The 18,325-nt window shown below is 51.6% G+C and overlaps 2 protein-coding genes across 2 annotated transcripts; both read left to right on the forward strand.

Annotated features, from left to right (window-relative positions):
- The first annotated feature begins 7,113 nt into the window (after nucleotides 1-7,113).
- On the forward strand, nucleotides 7,114-8,727 carry LOC138642352 (skin secretory protein xP2-like). Its single transcript, XM_069730465.1, has one exon. The coding sequence runs from the start codon at nucleotides 7,114-7,116 to the stop codon at nucleotides 8,725-8,727; it is 1,614 nt and encodes a 537-aa protein (XP_069586566.1).
- Nucleotides 8,728-11,977: 3,250 nt separating this feature from the next.
- LOC138643526 (uncharacterized) lies at nucleotides 11,978-15,188 on the forward strand. The gene is made up of 2 exons (XM_069732423.1): nucleotides 11,978-12,468; nucleotides 14,234-15,188. Exons 1-2 carry the CDS (start codon nucleotides 12,119-12,121, stop codon nucleotides 14,958-14,960), a joined length of 1,077 nt encoding a protein of 358 aa, XP_069588524.1. The 5' UTR covers nucleotides 11,978-12,118; the 3' UTR covers nucleotides 14,961-15,188.
- Nucleotides 15,189-18,325: the final 3,137 nt, after the last annotated feature.

Genomic DNA, 18,325 nt, shown 5'->3' on the forward strand with positions numbered 1-18,325 from the left:
AATGCGAGGGCACAGCGTCTAAGAGCGGGAGACACAGCACAGTACGGCAGCTACATGTCCACATCCCACAAGACTCTCATTAGGATGGTGAGGGCACAGCGTCTAAGAGCGGGAGACACAGCACAGTACAGCAGCATGGCCACATCCCACAAGACTCTCATTAGGATGGCGAGGGCACAGCGTCTAAGAGCAGGAGACACAGCACAGTACGGCAGCTACATGTCCACATCCCACAAGACCCTCATTAGGATGGCGAGGACACAGCGTCTAAGAACGGGGGACAGCACAGTATGGCAGCTACATGGCCACATCCCACAAGACTCTCATTAGGATGGCGAGAGCACAGCGTCTAAGAGCGGGAGACAAAGCACAGTACGGCAGTTACATGTCCACATCCCACAAGACCCTCATTAGGAAGGCGAGGGCACAGCGTCTAAGAGAGGGAGACACAGCGCAGTACGGCAGTTACATGTCCACATCCCACAAGACCCTCATTAGGATGGCGAGGACACAGCGTCTAAGAACGGGGGACAGCACAGTACGGCAGTTACATGGCCACATCCCACAAGACTCTCATTAGGATGGCGAGAGCACAGCGTCTAAGAGCGGGAGACACAGCACAGTACGGCAGTTACATGTCCACATCCCACAAGACCCTCATTAGGATGGCGAGGACACAGCGTCTAAGAACGGGGGACAGCACAGTACGGCAGCTACATGGCCACATCCCACAAGACCCTCATTAGGATGGCGAGGGCACAGCGTCTAAGAACGGGAGACACAGCACAGTACGGCAGCTCCATGTCCACATCCCACAAGACCCTCATTAGGATGGCGAGGACACAGCGTCTAAGAACGGGGGACAGCACAGTACGGCAGCTACATGGCCACATCCCACAAGACTCTCATTAGGATGGCGAGAGCACTGCGTCTAAGAGCGGGGGACAGCACAGTACAGCAGCATGGCCACATCCCACAAGACCCTCATTAGGATGGCGAGGGCACAGCGTCTAAGAGCGGGAGACACAGCACAGTACGGCAGCTACATGTCCACATCCCACAAGACCCTCATTAGGATGGTGAGGGCACAGCGTCTAAGAGCGGGAGGCACAGCGCAGTACGGCAGCTACATGTCCACATCCCACAAGACCCTCATTAGGATGGCGAGGGCACAGCGTCTAAGAACGGGAGACACAGCACAGTACGGCAGCTCCATGTCCACATCCCACAAGACCCTCATTAGGATGGCGAGGACACAGCGTCTAAGAGCGGGAGACACAGCACAGTACGGCAGTTACATGGCCACATCCCACAAGACCCTCATTAGGATGGCGAGGGCACAGCGTCTAAGAGCGGGAGACACAGCACAGTACGGCAGTTACATGGCCACATCCCACAAGACCCTCATTAGGATGGCGAGGACACAGCGTCTAAGAGCGGGAGGCACAGCGCAGTACGGCAGCTACATGTCCACATCCCACAAGACCCTCATTAGGATGGCGAGGGCACAGCGTCTAAGAACGGGAGACACAGCACAGTACGGCAGCTCCATGTCCACATCCCACAAGACCCTCATTAGGATGGCGAGGACACAGCGTCTAAGAGCGGGAGACACAGCACAGTACGGCAGTTACATGGCCACATCCCACAAGACCCTCATTAGGATGGCGAGGGCACAGCGTCTAAGAGCGGGAGACACAGCACAGTACGGAAGTTACATGTCCACATCCCACAAGACCCTCATTAGGATGGCGAGGGCACAGCGTCTAAGAGAGGGAGACACAGCACAGTACGGCAGTTACATGTCCACATCCCACAAGACCCTCATTAGGATGGCGAGGGCACAGCGTCTAAGAGAGGGAGACACAGCACAGTACGGCAGTTACATGTCCACATCCCACAAGACCCTCATTAGGAAGGCGAGGGCACAGCGTCTAAGAGAGGGAGACACAGCGCAGTACGGCAGTTATATGTCTACATCCCACAAGACCCTCATTAGGATGGCAAGGGCACAGCGTCTAAGAGCAGGAGACAGCACAGTACGGCAGTTATATGTCTACATCCCACAAGACCCTCATTAGGAAGGCGAGGACACAGCGTCTAAGAGAGGGAGACAGCGCAGTACGGCAGTTATATGTCTACATCCCACAAGACCCTCATTAGGATGGCAAGGGCACAGCGTCTAAGAGAGGGAGACACAGCGCAGTACGGCAGTTACATGTCCACATCCCACAAGACCCTCATTAGGATGGCGAGGGCACAGCGTCTAAGAGAGGGAGACACAGCACAGTACGGCAGTTACATGTCCACATCCCACAAGACCCTCATTAGGATGGCGAGGGCACAGCGTTTAAGAGCAGGAGACAGCGCAGTACGGCAGTTATATGTCTACATCCCACAAGACCCTCATTAGGATGGCGAGGGCACAGCGTCTAAGACCAGGAGACACAGCACAGTACGGCAGTTATATGTCTACATCCCACAAGACTCTCATTAGGATGGCGAGGGCACAGCGTCTAAGAGCGGGAGACACAGCACAGTACAGCAGCATGGCCACATCCCACAAGACTCTCATTAGGATGGCGAGGGCACAGCGTCTAAGAGCGGGAGACACAGCACAGTACGGCAGCTACATGTCCACATCCCACAAGACCCTCATTAGGATGGCGAGGGCACAGCGTCTAAGAGCAGGAGACACAGCGCAGTACAGCAGCATGGCCACATCCCACAAGACTCTCATTAGGATGGCGAGGGCACAGCGTCTAAGAGCGGGAGACACAGCACAGTACGGCAGCTACATGTCCACATCCCACAAGACCCTCATTAGGATGGCGAGGACACAGCGTCTAAGAACGGGGGACAGCACAGTACGGCAGCTACATGGCCACATCCCACAAGACTCTCATTAGGATGGCGAGAGCACTGCGTCTAAGAGCGGGGGACAGCACAGTACGGCAGCATGGGGCCACATCCCACAAGACTTTACGGTGTCAGGCTCTCATTAGGATGGCGCGCCTGTACGCCATTAACAGGCCTCATGTGCATAACAGGTATAACACCTTGCTGCACCCGTCACAGGCACAAGCTCCATCCACAGAGGAGGCACAGCGGGTATAAACGGACTCAGGGTGGTGTCGTCCACAGTCCTTATGTGCTGGCGATTACGTGTTGCACCCAGGGCCAACCTCTGACTCCACAGCATCGGTCACTACTGAGCATGTGCATAAAGTGCAGCTCTGAGGTATAATACTGCACAGCAGCGGTCACAACTGAGCATGTACATAGAGTACAGCTCTGGGGTATAACACTGCATAGCACAGATGACTACTGAGCATGTGCATAACGTGCTGCTCTGTGGCATAATACTGCACAGCATCGGTCACTACTGAGCATGTACATAACGTGCAGCACAGATTCATCTCCACTAACATCGGAGATCCTGAGATCAGGAACAGAACAGACATTTATAGAACATTTCACAACTTTCCCAAATTCTATAGAAACATTTAGGCTGGTTTCACATTTGCGTTTTTTTTTGGGGGGTTTTGCGGTAAAAAACGCAAAAAAAGCATGCGTTTTCCCCCCTATATTTAACATTAAAAACGCATGCGTTTTTTGCATGCGTTTTTGCAATGCATGCGTTTTTTCTCTGCATGCGTTGTGTTGCAGAAATGCAACATGTAGTAATTTTTGCGGCGTTTTTTTGCCGCAAAAAAACGCATGCGTTTTTTCGCGGCAAAAAAACCTATTGATGTCTATGTAAACGCATGCATTTTTAAGCACATGCGTTTGTTTGCGTTAAAAACGCATGCGTTTTTATTAAAAAGAACCAGAAAACACACTGATATGCCACCCCCCACCATAAAGGTGATAAAGGGATCCTAACCCTAAAGGGATCCTAACCCTACCCCTAAAGGTATCCTAACCCTACCCCTAAAGGGATCCTAACCCTATCCCTAAAGGGATCCTAACCCTACCCCTAAAGGGATCCTAACCCTATCCCTAAAGGGATCCTAACCCTATCCCTAACGGGATCCTAACCCTAACCCCTTTAGGGTTAGGATCCCTTTAGGGTTAGGGTTATGATCCCTACCCCTAACTATTTCTGTTTATAGTGGGTATTTTACTATATTTTGATGATTGGCAGCTGACACACATTTATCAGCATGTGTTTAAAAAACGCAAACGCATGAAAAAACGCATGTAAACGCGTCAAAACGCCGCGTTTTTTTCACATGCAAAAACGCATGCGTCAAAAAAAACGCAGCGTTTGCACGCGTTTAACATGCTTTTTTTAACGCGTTTTTTTTTTTAACGCATGCGTTTTGAAACGCAAGTGTGAAACCAGCCTAACAGCAGATCCTGCACTATACTACTGCACCCAACGTGTTATCTATGATAGGAGTTGCTCCATTTTATACTGACTCCACAAATCCACAGCCCTGGCTGCACCCACTGCACTTCAGATTACCATTGTCAGCACCGCTCACCATCACTCAGGCCTCATCTACACTCTTGGTATTCGCCCATGTCAGGTCTGGTACTCGCCCATGTCAGGTCTGGCACTCGCTCACGTCAGGTCTGGTACTCGCCCATGTCAGGTCTGGCACTCGCTCATGTCAGGTCTGGTACTCGCCCATGTCAGGTCTGGTACTCGCCCACGTCAGGTCTGGTACTCACCCATGTCAGGTCTGGCACTCGCTCATGTCAGGTCTGGTACTCGCCCATGTCAGGTCTGGTACTCGCCCACGTCAGGTCTGGTACTCGCCCATGACAAATCTGGTACTCGCCCACGTCAGGTCTGGTACTCGCCCATGACAAATCTGGTACTCGCCCCAAGTCAGGTCTGGCACTCGCCCATGTCAGGTCTGGTACTCGCCCATGTCAGGTCTGGCACTCGCCCATGTCAGGTCTGGAACTCGCCCACATCAGGTCTGGTACTCACCCATGTCAGGTCTGGCACTCGCTCATGTCAGGTCTGGTACTCGCCCATGTCAGGTCTGGTACTCGCCCATGTCAGGTCTGGTACTCGCCCATGTCAGGTCTGGTACTCGCCCATGACAGGTCTGGTACTCGCCCATGTCAGGTCTGGCACTCGCCCCAAGTCAGGTCTGGTACTCGCCCACGTCAGGTCTGGTACTCGCCCACGTCAGGTCTGGCACTCGCCCCAAGTCAGGTCTGGTACTCGCCCACGTCAGGTCTGGCACTCGCCCCAAGTCAGGTCTGGTACTCGCCCACTTCAGGTCTGGTACTCGCCCACGTCAGGTCTGGTACTCGCCCATGTCAGGTCTGGCACTCGCCCCAAGTCAGGTCTGGTACTCGCCCACGTCAGGTCTGGCACTCGCCCCAAGTCAGGTCTGGCACTCGCCCATGTCAGGTCTGGCACTCGCCCACGTCAGGTCTGGTACTCACCCACATCAGGTTTGGCACTCGCTCATGTCAGGTCTGGTACTCGCCCATGTCAGGTCTGGTACTCGCCCATGTCAGGTCTGGTACTCGCCCATGTCAGGTCTGGTACTCGCCCACGTCAGGTCTGGTACTCGACCATGTGAGGTCTGGTACTCGCCCACGTCAGGTCTGGCACTCGCTCATGTCAGGTCTGGTACTCGCTCATGTCAGGTCTGGTACTCGCCCATGTCAGGTCTGGCACTCGCCCCAAGTCAGGTCTGGCACTCGCCCACGTCAGGTCTGGTAATCGCTCATGTCTGGTCTGGCACTCGCCCAAAGTCAGGTCTGGTACTCGCCCCAAGTCAGGTCTGGTACTCGCCCACGTCCGGTCTGGCACTCGCCCCAAGTCAGGTCTGGTACTCGCCCACGTCAGGTCTGGTACTCGCCCACGTCAGGTCTGGTACTCGCCCACGTCAGGTCTGGTACTCGCCCATGTCAGGTCTGGCACTCGCACCAAGTCAGGTCTGGTACTCGCCCACGTCAGGTCTGGCAATCGCCCACGTCAGGTCAGGTACTCGCCCATGTCAGGTCTGGCACTCGCCCCAAGTCAGGTCTGGTACTCGCCCACGTCAGGTCTGGTACTCGCCCACGTCAGGTCTGGCACTCGCCCCAAGTCAGGTCTGGTACTTGCCCACGTCAGGTCTGGCACTCGCCCACGTCAGGTCTGGTACTCGCCCATGTCAGGTCTGGCACTCGCCCAAGTCAGGTCTGGTACTCGCCCACGTCAGGTCTGGTACTCGCCCATGTCAGGTCTGGTACTTGCCCACGTCAGGTCTGGTATTCGCCCATGTCAGGTCTGGTACTCGCCCACGTCAGGTCTGGTACTCGCCCATGACAAATCTGGTACTCGCCCACGTCAGGTCTGGTACTCGCCCACGTCAGGTCTGGCATTCGCCCCAAGTCAGGTCTGGTACTCGCCCACGTCAGGTCTGGCACTCGCCCATGTCAGGTCTGGTACTCGCCCATGTCAGGTCTGGTACTCGCCCACGTCAGGTCTGGTACTCGCCCACATCAGGTCTAGTACTCGCCCACGTCAGGTCTGGTACTCGCCCAAGTCAGGTCTGGCACTCGCCCCAAGTCAGGTCTGGTACTCGCCCACGTCAGGTCTGGTACTCGCCCACGTCAGGTCTGGTACTCGCCCACGTCAGGTCTGGCACTCGCCCATGTCAGGTCTAGTACTCGCCCATGTCAGGTCTGGTACTCGCCCACGTCAGGTCTGGCACTCGCCCATATCAGGTCTGGTACTCACCCATATCAGGTCTGGTACGTCGGCCTTGTTTTCTCCTGCACTACTGCAGGTTGCTGCGCACTCGCCCAGCTCTGGGCCCTGCCATGTGAGGCCATCTTCCTTCTGGCAGGTGGCAGCCGCCCTCTATGAGCCCTCTGGTCTGCAGCATTTCCAGCGCTGATGCCCCTTTTCCTTGCAGGGCCATGCTATGGCTGAGGGAGGTGCTCTGCTTGGTGTAAGGGCACCCCGCCGCCTCCTGCCAGTGCCGCCTGCGGTTCAGCTTCCCCCAACTCATCAGTAGGGGGCAGCATGCTGCCGGCATCACCGCTGGAACCTAACGGGCCGGCGCCCACGTGTCCATGCTCGCCTCATGCAGCACTCCTATTGGCTGGAGCACCACACCCTGGGCAGTGGCGTAAATAAAACTTGTGGGCCCCATGGCTAAATCTCCAGCGGGGGCCACTGTGGGGCCTGGTACAGCTGGTATGGTGGACTCTGCCCCAGGAGACCCTGCTCCACTCTTTGGCCCTGCTCCACTCTTCGGCCCTTCTCCATGCTTCGGCCCTGCTCCACTCTTCGGCCCTGCTCCACTCTTCGGCCCTGCTCCACTCTTCGGCCCTTCTCCACTCTTCGGCCCTGCTCCACTCTTCGGCCCTGCTCCACTCTTCGGCCCTGCTCCACTCTTCGGCCCTGCTCCACTCTTCGGCCCTTCTCCACGCTGCGGCCCTGCTCCACTCTTCGGCCCTGCTCCACTCTTCAGCCCTGCTCCACTCTTCGGCCCTTCTCCACGCTTCGGCCCTGCTCCACTCTTCGGCCCTGCTCCACTCTTCGGCCCTGCTCCACTCTTCGGCCCTGCTCCACTTTTTGGCCCTGCTCCACTCTTCGGCCCTGCTCCACTCTTCGGCCCTTCTCCATGCTTCGGCCCTGCTCCACTCTTCGGCCCTGCTCCACCCTTCGGCCCTGCTCCACTCTTCGGCCCTTCTCCACTCTTCGGCCCTGCTCCACTCTTCGGCCCTGCTCCACTCTTCGGCCCTGCTCCACTCTTCGGCCCTGCTCCACTTTTTGGCCCTTCTCCACGCTTCGGCCCTGCTCCACTCTTCGGCCCTGCTCCACTCTTCGGCCCTTCTCCACGCTTCGGCCCTGCTCCACTCTTCGGCCCTGCTCCACTCTTCGGCCCTGCTCCACTCTTCAGCCCTGCTCCACTCTTCAGCCCTGCTCCACGCTTCGGCCCTGCTCCACTCTTCGGCCCTGCTCCACTCTTCAGCCCTGCTCCACTCTTCAGCCCTGCTCCACGCTTCAGCCCTGCTCCACTCTTCGGCCCTTCTCCACGCTTCGGCCCTGCTCCACTCTTCGGCCCTGCTCCACTCTTCGGCCCTGCTCCACTCTTCGGCCCTGCTCCACTCTTCGGCCCTGCTCCACTCTTCGGCCCTGCTCCACTTTTTGGCCCTTCTCCACGCTTCGGCCCTGCTCCACTCTTCAGCCCTGCTCCACGCTTCAGCCCTGCTCCACTCTTCGGCCCTGCTCCACTCTTCGGCCCTGCTCCACTTTTTGGCCCTGCTCCACTCTTCGGCCCTGCTCCACTCTTCGGCCCTGTTCCACTCTTCGGCCCTGTTCCACTCTTCGGCCCTGCTCCACTCTTCGGCCCTGTTCCACTCTTCGGCCCTGCTCCACTCTTCGGCCCTGTTCCACTCTTCGGCCCTGCTCCACTCTTCGGCCCTTCTCCACGCTTCGGCCCTGCTCCACTCTTCGGCCCTGCTCCACTCTTCGGCCCTGCTCCACTCTTCGGCCCTGCTCCACTTTTTGGCCCTGCTCCACTCTTCGGCCCTGCTCCACTCTTCGGCCCTGTTCCACTCTTCGGCCCTGTTCCACTCTTCGGCCCTGTTCCACTCTTCGGCCCTGTTCCACTCTTCGGCCCTGCTCCACTCTTCGGCCCTGCTCCTTCGCTGCCATCATCAGTCTCGTCGTCCCTGGACGCTCCGGGCTCCGCGCAGGAGCAGAAGCCTCGCAGATGTCTCATAGTGCACATAAAGTCTGTGCCCATCGGCCACTAGGTGGCAGCAGAGCGCGGCCGCGGAGCTGAGCAGGGATTGGCTGCTCCTGTCATCGGCTCACTGTCCTGGCTCAGACCTGAGGAGAAGACTGTCACCATGGAGCCGAGACGTCCTGCCTGTCACGTGATGAGCTGCAGGAGCGCGGATAGGCGGCCATCTCCAACCATCGTCCAATCACCGTCCGTGCGGCCTCAGAGGCGCCTTGAGCCTCAGTCATTGCCGCTGTGCGCGCCGCTCCTTCCCCTGAGGGACCGCAGCCGGGCGGACCATGGAGGAGCTGCCCCTGAGGAGGTATTAACGCAGACCCCGGGGCAGGAGGCATCACGTCTGAGGCTCCGGAGCTTTGTATCAGTCGCATGACAGATAAAGACAAGCCCACTTCGCATTTATTCATGTCCCGAGTCACCCCATATACACACAGTCCCCAGAGACCCCACATGCATCAATCATGACCCCTACATACAGTAATAATGTCCCCAGAGACCCCCACATACAGTAATAATGTCCCCTAAGACTTCACATACAGTAATAATGCCCCCTGAGACCCCACATACAGTCATTATGTCCCCTGAGACCCCACATACAGTAATAATGTCCCCTGAGACCCCACATACAGTAATTATGTCCCCTGAGACCCCCACATACGGCAATAATGTCCCCTGAGACCCCCACATAGAGTAATTATGTCCCCTGAGACTGCACATACAATAATAATGTCCCCTGAGACCCTACATACGGTAATAATGTCCCCTGAGACTGCACATATAGTAATAATGTCCCCTGAGACCCCCACATACAGTAATTATGTCCCCTGAGACCCCACATAAAGTAATAATGTCCCCGGAGACCCCTGCATACGGTATTAATTTCCCCTGAGACCCTACATACAGTAATAATGTCCCCTGAGACCCTACATACAGTAATAATGTCCCTTGAGACCCCCACATGCAGTAATAATGTCCCCTGAGACCCCCCACATACAGTAATAATATCCCCGGAGGCCCCCACATACAGTAATTATGTCCCCTGAAACCCCCACATACAGTAATAATGTCCCTTGAGACCCTCACATACAGTAATAATGCCCCCTGAGACCCCCACATACAGTAATAATGTCCCCTGAGACCCCCACATGCAGTAATAATGTCCCCTGAGACTCCCACATACAGTAATAATGTCCCCTGAGACCCCCACATGCAGTAATAATGTCCCCTGAGACCCCACATGCAGTAATAATGTCCCCTGTGACCCCCACATACAGTAATAATGTCCCCTGAGACCCCCACATGCAGTAATAATGTCCCCTGAGACTCCCACATACAGTAATAATGTCCCCTGAGACCCCCACATGCAGTAATAATGTCCCCTGAGACCCCCACATGCAGTAATAATGTCCCCTGAGACCCCCACATACAGTAATAATGTCCCCTGTGACCCCCACATACAGTAATAATGTCCCCTGAGACCCCCACATGCAGTAATAATGTCCCCTGAGACCCCCACATACAGTAATAATGTCCCCTGAGACCCCCACATGCAGTAATAATGTCCCCTGAGACTCCCACATACAGTAATAGTGTCCCCTGAGACCCCCACATGCAGTAATAATGTCCCCTGAGACCCCCACATACAGTAATAATGTCCCCTGAGACCCCCACATGCAGTAATAATGTCCCCTGAGACCCCCACATACAGTAATAATGTCCCCTGAGACCCCCACATGCAGTAATAATGTCCCCTGAGACTCCCACATACTGCAATAATGTCCCCTGAGACCCCTTGGTGAGTCTTGAGGACTGGAGTTGAGAAACACTGGTCTAGGAGGTGATGTGCAGTAACCCTGCTATCTTCCGAAGACGATCGTTGGACGGCAGAAGTCCAGAAAGCCTCATGTGCACAGGGGGGATTATGAAAGTTGCATTGACACTTATTAAAATACCAATGACTTTTACTAGGAGAATATTTCTCTGTGGATGCGTGTAGACGAAAGGCCGAGGTGTTTAAAGGGACACTGTCACCTGAATTTGGAGGGAACAATCTTCAGCCATGGAGGCGGGGTTTTGGGGTGTTTGATTCACCCTTTCCTTACCCGCTGGCTGCATGCTGGCTTGAAGTTCATTCTCTGTCCTCCGTAGTACACGCCTGCGCAAGGCAAGATTGCACCTTGCGCAGGCGTGTACTACGGAGGACAGAGAATGAACTTTAATTCAATATTGCAGCCAGCGGATAAGGAAAGGGTGAATCAAACACCCCAAAACCCCGCCTCCATGGCTGAAGATTGTTCCCTCCAAATTCAGGTGACAGTGTCCCTTTAAATTACTTTTAATTATGCAAACTAGTCTTTTGGCTGCGCTCTCCTCATGATGTGACCTCCCATACAATGCAGTATGACGGCAGGAACATGTGTCTGGGGCCCGTGACAGTCACCTGGTGTGTGGAGATCACACGGATCACTGTGTTTTTACCCTGGGGACGGTTCCCACATTGCTGCCACCTGACGTCCCTGGAGGCTGTGTGTCTCCTGCTGAGGAGATGATGACTGAACGATTCCAGCTCTCGGCATTCACGGCTCTGCACCTCTATCCGATACAGCAGAGCACAGGAGCTGACAATCTGCCGCCGCTCCTATCCATCTGTGTCAGTAAGGGAACATGTCCTGATGTGCGGCACAAGCCTAGATAGTCCGCACTTGTGATGAAAAACCTGTCACTGGCCAACCATAAGGGTATGTGCACACATTCAGGATTTCTTGCAGAAATTTCCTGACAAAAAACGGACATTTCTGCCAGAAATACGCATTTGTTTTTTGTGCGTTTTTTTGTGCCTTTTTTTTGCGGTTTTTTTGCGGTTTTTCCCAGTGCATTAAATAGGAAAAACGCGAAAAAACCGCAAAATTAATGAACATGCTGCTTTTTTTACCGCGATGCGTTTTTTTTTCACAGAAAAAACGCATCACGTGCACAAAAATTGCAGAATGCATTCTAAATGACAGGATGCATATGTATGCGTTTTTTATGCATTTTTATTGCGAAAAACGAGAAAAAACCTCAACGTGTGCACACAGCCTTAGGCTACTTTCACATTTGCGTTTAAATCCGCAGCGTTTAATCCGCATCCGCAAGTGGTGGAAAAAACGCATATAAACGTGTACAAACGCGGCGTGTTTTAAACGCATGCGGTAACGCATGCGGTAAAAAAAAATGCCGCGTTTGTACGCGTTCATATGCGTTTTTTATTGCATTTGCGTTTTTTGTACGCATGATGAGAAATTTCCCAAGAGAAAAATCTAGATAACCAGACACCGCCAATGTGACTACAGGGGGCGTGTATTATGAGATTTCTTTATATAGACCCCTGAACAGCTGTAATCTTCAGATTTTGCTCCTGTGTCATGATGGATCTTCGCATGGAGAGCTTTTATTTCAACCTGAATTTCAGCTTCAAGCTGTTTCTTGCCTGTGCGTTTGCTTGGGAGCAAGACAGAAATCGTGAAAGATGGAGAAGGAGACAACGTCGGCGTTTTTGGAGACACCCCATTATCGAACTACGTGAGAGCCGTGGAGCCTATCACACGCTGTATGGCGGACTTAATGCCAACCCTGAGAAATTCCATGAATATACAAGGATGTCGCAAGACTCGTTCCGGGATTTGCTTGCTCGTGTCCAAGGAGCCATCCGGAGACAGGACACCCAGCTGCGTAGAGCGATTCCACCGGAGGAACGTCTGCTGGTTATATTAAGGTATGTTACAAATCTAAACCAATGACAGTCCAAATTTGGTGTTTTCTGACATGTACAGTACAGACCAAATGTTTGGACACACCTTCTCATTTAAAGATCTTTCTGCATTTTCATGACTATGAAAATTGTACATTCACACTGAAGGCATCAAAACTATGAATTAACACATGTGGAATTAAATACTTAACAAAAAAGTGTGAAACAACTGAAATTATGTCTTATATTTTAGGTGCTTCAAAGTAGCCACCTTTTGCTTTGATGACTGCTTTGCACACTCTTGGCATTCTCTTGATGAGTTTCAAGAGGTAGTCACCAGGAATGGTTTTCACTTCACAGGTGTGCCCTGCCAGGTTTAATAAGTGGGATTTCTTGCCTTATAAATATGGTTGGGACCATCAGTTGTGTTGAGCAGAAGTCTGGTGGATACACAGCTGATTGTCCTACTGAATAGACTCTTAGAATTTGTATTATGGCAAGAAAAAGGCAGCTAAGTAAAGAAAAATGAGTGGCCATTATTACTTTAAGAAATGAAGGTCAGTCAGTCCAAAAAATTGGGAAAACTTTGAAAGTGTCCCCAAGTGCAGTGGCAAAAACCATCAAGCGCTACAAAGAAACTGGCTCACATGAGGACTGCCCCAGGAAAGGAAGACCAAGAGTCACCTCTGCTTCTGAAGATAAGTCACCAGCCTCAGAAATCGCAGGTTAACAGCAGCTCAGATTAGAGACCAGGTCAATGCCACACAGAGTTCTAGCAGCAGACACATCTCTACAACAACTGTTAAGAGGAGACTTTGTGCAGCAGGACTTCATGGTAAAATAACTGCTAGGAAACCACTGCTAAGGACAGGCAACAAGCTGAGGAGACTTGTTTGGACTAAAGAACACAAGGAATGGACATTAATCCAGTGGAAATCTGTGCTTTGGTCTGATGAGTAAACTTGAGATCTTTGGTTCCAACCACCGTGTCTTTGTGTGACGCAGAAAAGGTGAACGGATGGACTCTACATGCCTGGTTCCCACCGTGAAGCATGGAGGAGGAGATGTGATGGTGTGGGGGGCTTTGCTGCTGACGCTGTTGGGGATTTATTCAAAATTGAAGGCATACTGAACCATCATGGCTACCACAGCATCTTGCAGCGACATGCTATTCCATCCGGTTTGCGTTTAGTTGGACCATCATTTATTTTTCAACAGGACAATGACCCCAAACACACCTTCAGGCTGTGTAAGGGCTATTTGACCAAGAAGGAGAGTGATGGGGGCTACGCCAGATGACCTGGCCTCCACAGTCACCAGACCTGAACCCAATCGAGATGGTTTGGGGTGAACTGGACCGCAGAGTGAAGGCAAAAGGGCCAACAAGTGCTAAGCATCTCTGGGAACTCCTCCAAGATTGTTGGAAGACCATTCCCGGTGACTACCTCTTGAAGCTCATCAAGAGAATGCCAAGAGTGTGCAAAGCAGTCATCAAAGCAAAAGGTGGCTACTTTGAAGCACCTAGAATATAAGACATAATTTCAGTTGTTTCACACTTTTTTGTTAAATATATAATTCCACATGTGTTAATTCATAGTTTTGATGCCTTCAGTGTGAATGTACAATTTTCACAGTCATGAAAATGCAGAAAAAATGTTTAAATGAGAAGGTGTGTCCAAACTTTTGGTCTGTACTGTATGTTTTGGGTATTTTCCTAGATTTCTTTAGCGTAACCACACCATAAATAGAATAGATTGTAATTTTTTTTTTGTATTTGTTTTTCTTCCAGATTTCTGGCCACCGGAGAGAGTTTATCATCCCTCCACTTCCAATACCGGCTTGGAATATCCACCCTGTCCAGAATAGTTGCGGACACCTGCCGGGCTTTGTGGAATGTACTCCGGGATGAGTTTATACCCGTACCCACCGCGGACATGTGGCTTGAAATAGCTGAAAAATTCTGGAGTGTGTGTGTTTTCCCCAACTGTTTAGGAGCGGTGGATGGAAAGCACATCCGCATTATCAAACCTGCCAGAACTGGATCGGAGTTTTTCAATTACAAAAAATATTTTTCTGTTGTGCTCATGGCAATAGCCGATGCGGACTGTCGCTTCATCGCCGTGGACATTGGAGCTTTTGGCCGTGGCAACGATTCCCAGACTTTTAAGAACTCTGATATGGGCCGGTGTGTGTATGGCAACAATTTCAATTTTCCCATGCCACAGCCTCTCCCCAACACTCAAGGTCCACCTCTGCCATTTGTTATGGTTGGGGATGAGGCCTTTCAGATGTGTGAAAACCTACTGAAGCCCTATTCCAGTCGGGACTTGAACCACACTATTAGGATCTTTAACTACAGACTGACCAGGGCCCGAAGAACAGTAGAGTGCACCTTTGGCATTCTGGTCGCTAAATGGCACATTCTTGCATCAGCCATAAATCTAAAAGTAGAAACAGTCGACGAGGTGGTCAAAGCCTGTGTGGTTCTGCACAATTACATAATGACTAAGGAGTGACCCAACATTGAACTGGATGAACCAGTTGCACACCCACTGCCCGATTTCCAGCATCACCCGCTGCGGTCAACTGCTGAAGTTGGCCACATGCGGGACCAATTTGCTGCCTTTTTTGATTCTGATATTGGACGTGTGTCATGGCAGGACAATGTTGTGTAAATGTCCTGTTGTAATTAGATCTGTAACAGTAATTATCTGATATGATAATAATATTTCTCATTAATAAACTTTAGTTTTGGTTGTGTTGACTGTGTCTCCTATGTTTTTCCTCTACAAACCAAGGTTGTCCTAAAACTAGTAGTATTTGGTCTGTATTTAATATCAGTATTTGTAATCCAAAACCAGGAGTGGGTGATAAAGGCAGAGGTGCTAGTTATTATGTTAATATCATAATTTACCTCTAATTGTTCCACTCCTTGTTTTGGCTTACAAATACTGATATAAAACACTGGCCACGTACTGCTAGTAATGGCAGCCATGTTGCTTTATTGGTAAGGTTGTTGACGTCATTGCGTCCTGATTCTGTTCTGTATCCATTGTACACAGACTGAAGAGACAATGACTGTAACATTCAAGAAATCTATACTCATCAAGTCAGGTGTCAGAAATAATGAATTCATGATGCCCATATAACAGCCTCATGAATTCACTATTTCTGACACCTGTGCAGGTGAGCATAGATATGTAGCGTGTGACCACCATTGTCCCCTCTATTTGTGTGTAATACATTATGTATAAAGAAGAGAAAATGGAGGTTATACAATGCACTTCTCTACTCACTAGGTCAGGTTTCAAAACTAATTTTTTTTTTTAATGACACCTGACCAGTTCAGTAGATTTCTGTACTGTATTTCCACCATTTTCTCTTCAGACTGCAACTGAAGTCACAGCAGAAAGAAGAGATTATGGAGATAATACATCTATTATTTTTGGCCCATCTCATATCTTTATACTAAAGACACACAAAGGTGCATTTTTTTTTATATAACTACTGGAGATATGATGTGGCCCAAAAATTAAGTGTGTGGCAAAATTTCTTGGCGCACGATGTGTGTTGCCGGCGGCGATAGACACAATAAACCAAACATAATTGTGGCAAATCAAATTGTATTTATTTTTTTAACAACCCAAAAAATTTATTTAACTGCGCCGGCTTGGGGTAGAGTCATGTAAACGGGGGGTGTGAAGAACTGAGGCCTGGCTAACCGTGGACGACGCAGAGGTGACAGGAAAAGGGGCAATGAAACTAGAAGGGTCTGGAAGTTCGGGGATGGGGCTTGACACATGAAAGGCTTGAGACGCACTGGAAGGGTGAGACAAACCTGACATTACAGACACATTGGGAGGTGAAGAGGGAGGAATGCTAAGAGTTCTCTGGGGGTTTTTTTGTGTGTGTTTTTTTTTTAGTTTGACGGGTTCTGGGAGGCACTGGTGGGCTCATATGGCGTGGCATGGTGGTGGGTGACCTGTCAGGGTCCGGCTGCACTGTGTCAGAGTCCATAGTGCTTGTAGAGTGTGCAGCCATGCCAGAGTCCATAGCGCTCGTAGAGCGTGCAGCCATGCCAGAGTCCATAGTGCTTGTAGAGTGTGCAGCCATGCCAGAGTCCATAGTGCTTGTAGAGCGTGCAGCCATGCCAGAGTTCATAGTGCTCGTAGAGCGTGCAGCCATGCCAGAGTCCATAGTGCTCATAGAGCGTGCAGCCATGCCAGATTCCATAGCGCTCGTAGAGCGTGCAGCCATGCCAGAGTTCATAGTGCTCGTAGAGCGTACAGCCATGCCAGAGTCCATAGTGCTCATAGAGCGTGCAGCCATGCCAGATTCCATAGTGCTCGTAGAGCGTGCAGCCATGCCAGAGTTCATAGTGCTTGTAGAGTGTGCAGCCATGCCAGATTCCATAGCGCTCGTAGGGCGTGCAGCCATGCCAGAGTCCATAGTGCTCGTAGAGCGTGCAGCCATGCCAGATTCCATAGTGCTCGTAGAGCGTGCAGCCATGCCAGAGTCCATAGTGCTTGTAGAGTGTGCAGCCATGCCAGAGTCCATAGTGCTCGTAGGGCGTGCAGCCTTGCCAGAGTCCATAGTGCTTGTAGAGTGTGCAGCCATGCCAGATTCCATAGCGCTCGCAGAGCGTGCAGCCATGCCAGAGTCCATAGTGCTTGTAGAGTGTGCAGCCATGCCAGAGTCCATAGTGCTTGTAGAGCATGCAGCCATGCCAGAGTTCATAGTGCTCGTAGAGCGTACAGCCATGCCAGAGTCCATAGTGCTCATAGAGCGTGCAGCCATGCCAGATTCCATAGTGCTCGTAGAGCGTGCAGCCATGCCAGAGTTCATAGTGCTTGTAGAGTGTGCAGCCATGCCAGATTCCATAGCGCTCGTAGGGCGTGCAGCCTTGCCAGAGTCCATAGTGCTTGTAGAGTGTGCAGCCATGCCAGATTCCATAGCGCTCGTAGAGCGTGCAGCCATGCCAGAGTCCATAGTGCTTGTAGAGTGTGCAGCCATGCCAGATTCCATAGTGCTCGTAGAGCGTGCAGCCATGCCAGAGTCCATAGTGCTCATAGAGTGTGCAGCCATGCCAGAGTCCATAGTGCTCGTAGAGCGTGCAGCCATGCCAGAGTTCATAGTGCTCGTAGAGCGTGCAGCCATGCCAGAGTCCATAGTGCTCATAGAGTGTGCAGCCTGTTATGTTTGCTAATGACAGGTGTTATGAAGGCAATCCAGAAACACAGTGTGCTTAGCGATCAGAGCGCACACAGTGATCTGACAAATACCCAAAAATACAAGAATGAGCTCTGAGACGTGGAAACTCTGTAGACTGCACACCTGATCCTATCCTAAACACAACTAAAAGCGGCTGTGGATTGCGCCTAACAACTACCTAGGCAACTCGGCACAGCCTAAGAAACTAGCTAGCCTGAAGATAGAAAAATAGGCCTGACTTGCCCCAGAGAAATTCCCCAAAGGAAAAGGCAGCCCCCCACATATAATGACTGTGAGTAAGATGAAAAGACAAAACGTAGGGATGAAATAGATTCAGCAAAGTGGGGCCCGATATTCTAGGACAGAGCGAGGACAGTAAAGCGAACTTTGCAGTCTACAAAAAACCCTAAAGCAAAACCACGCAAAGGGGGCAAAAAAAACCACCGTGCCGAACTAACGGCACGGCGGTACACCCTTTGCGTCTCAGAGCTTCCAGCAAAACAAAAGACAAGCTGGACAGAAAAAAAGCAACAAAAAAGCAAAAAGCACTTAGCTATACAGAGCAGCAGGTCACAGGAACAATCAGGAGAAGCTCAGATCCAACACTGAAACATTGACAAGGAGCAAGGATAGCAGCATCAGGCGGAGTTAAGTAATGAAGCAGTTAACG

Source organism: Ranitomeya imitator, chromosome 6 (assembly GCF_032444005.1).
Source record: "Ranitomeya imitator isolate aRanImi1 chromosome 6, aRanImi1.pri, whole genome shotgun sequence".
Taxonomy (NCBI): Eukaryota; Metazoa; Chordata; class Amphibia; order Anura; family Dendrobatidae; genus Ranitomeya; species Ranitomeya imitator.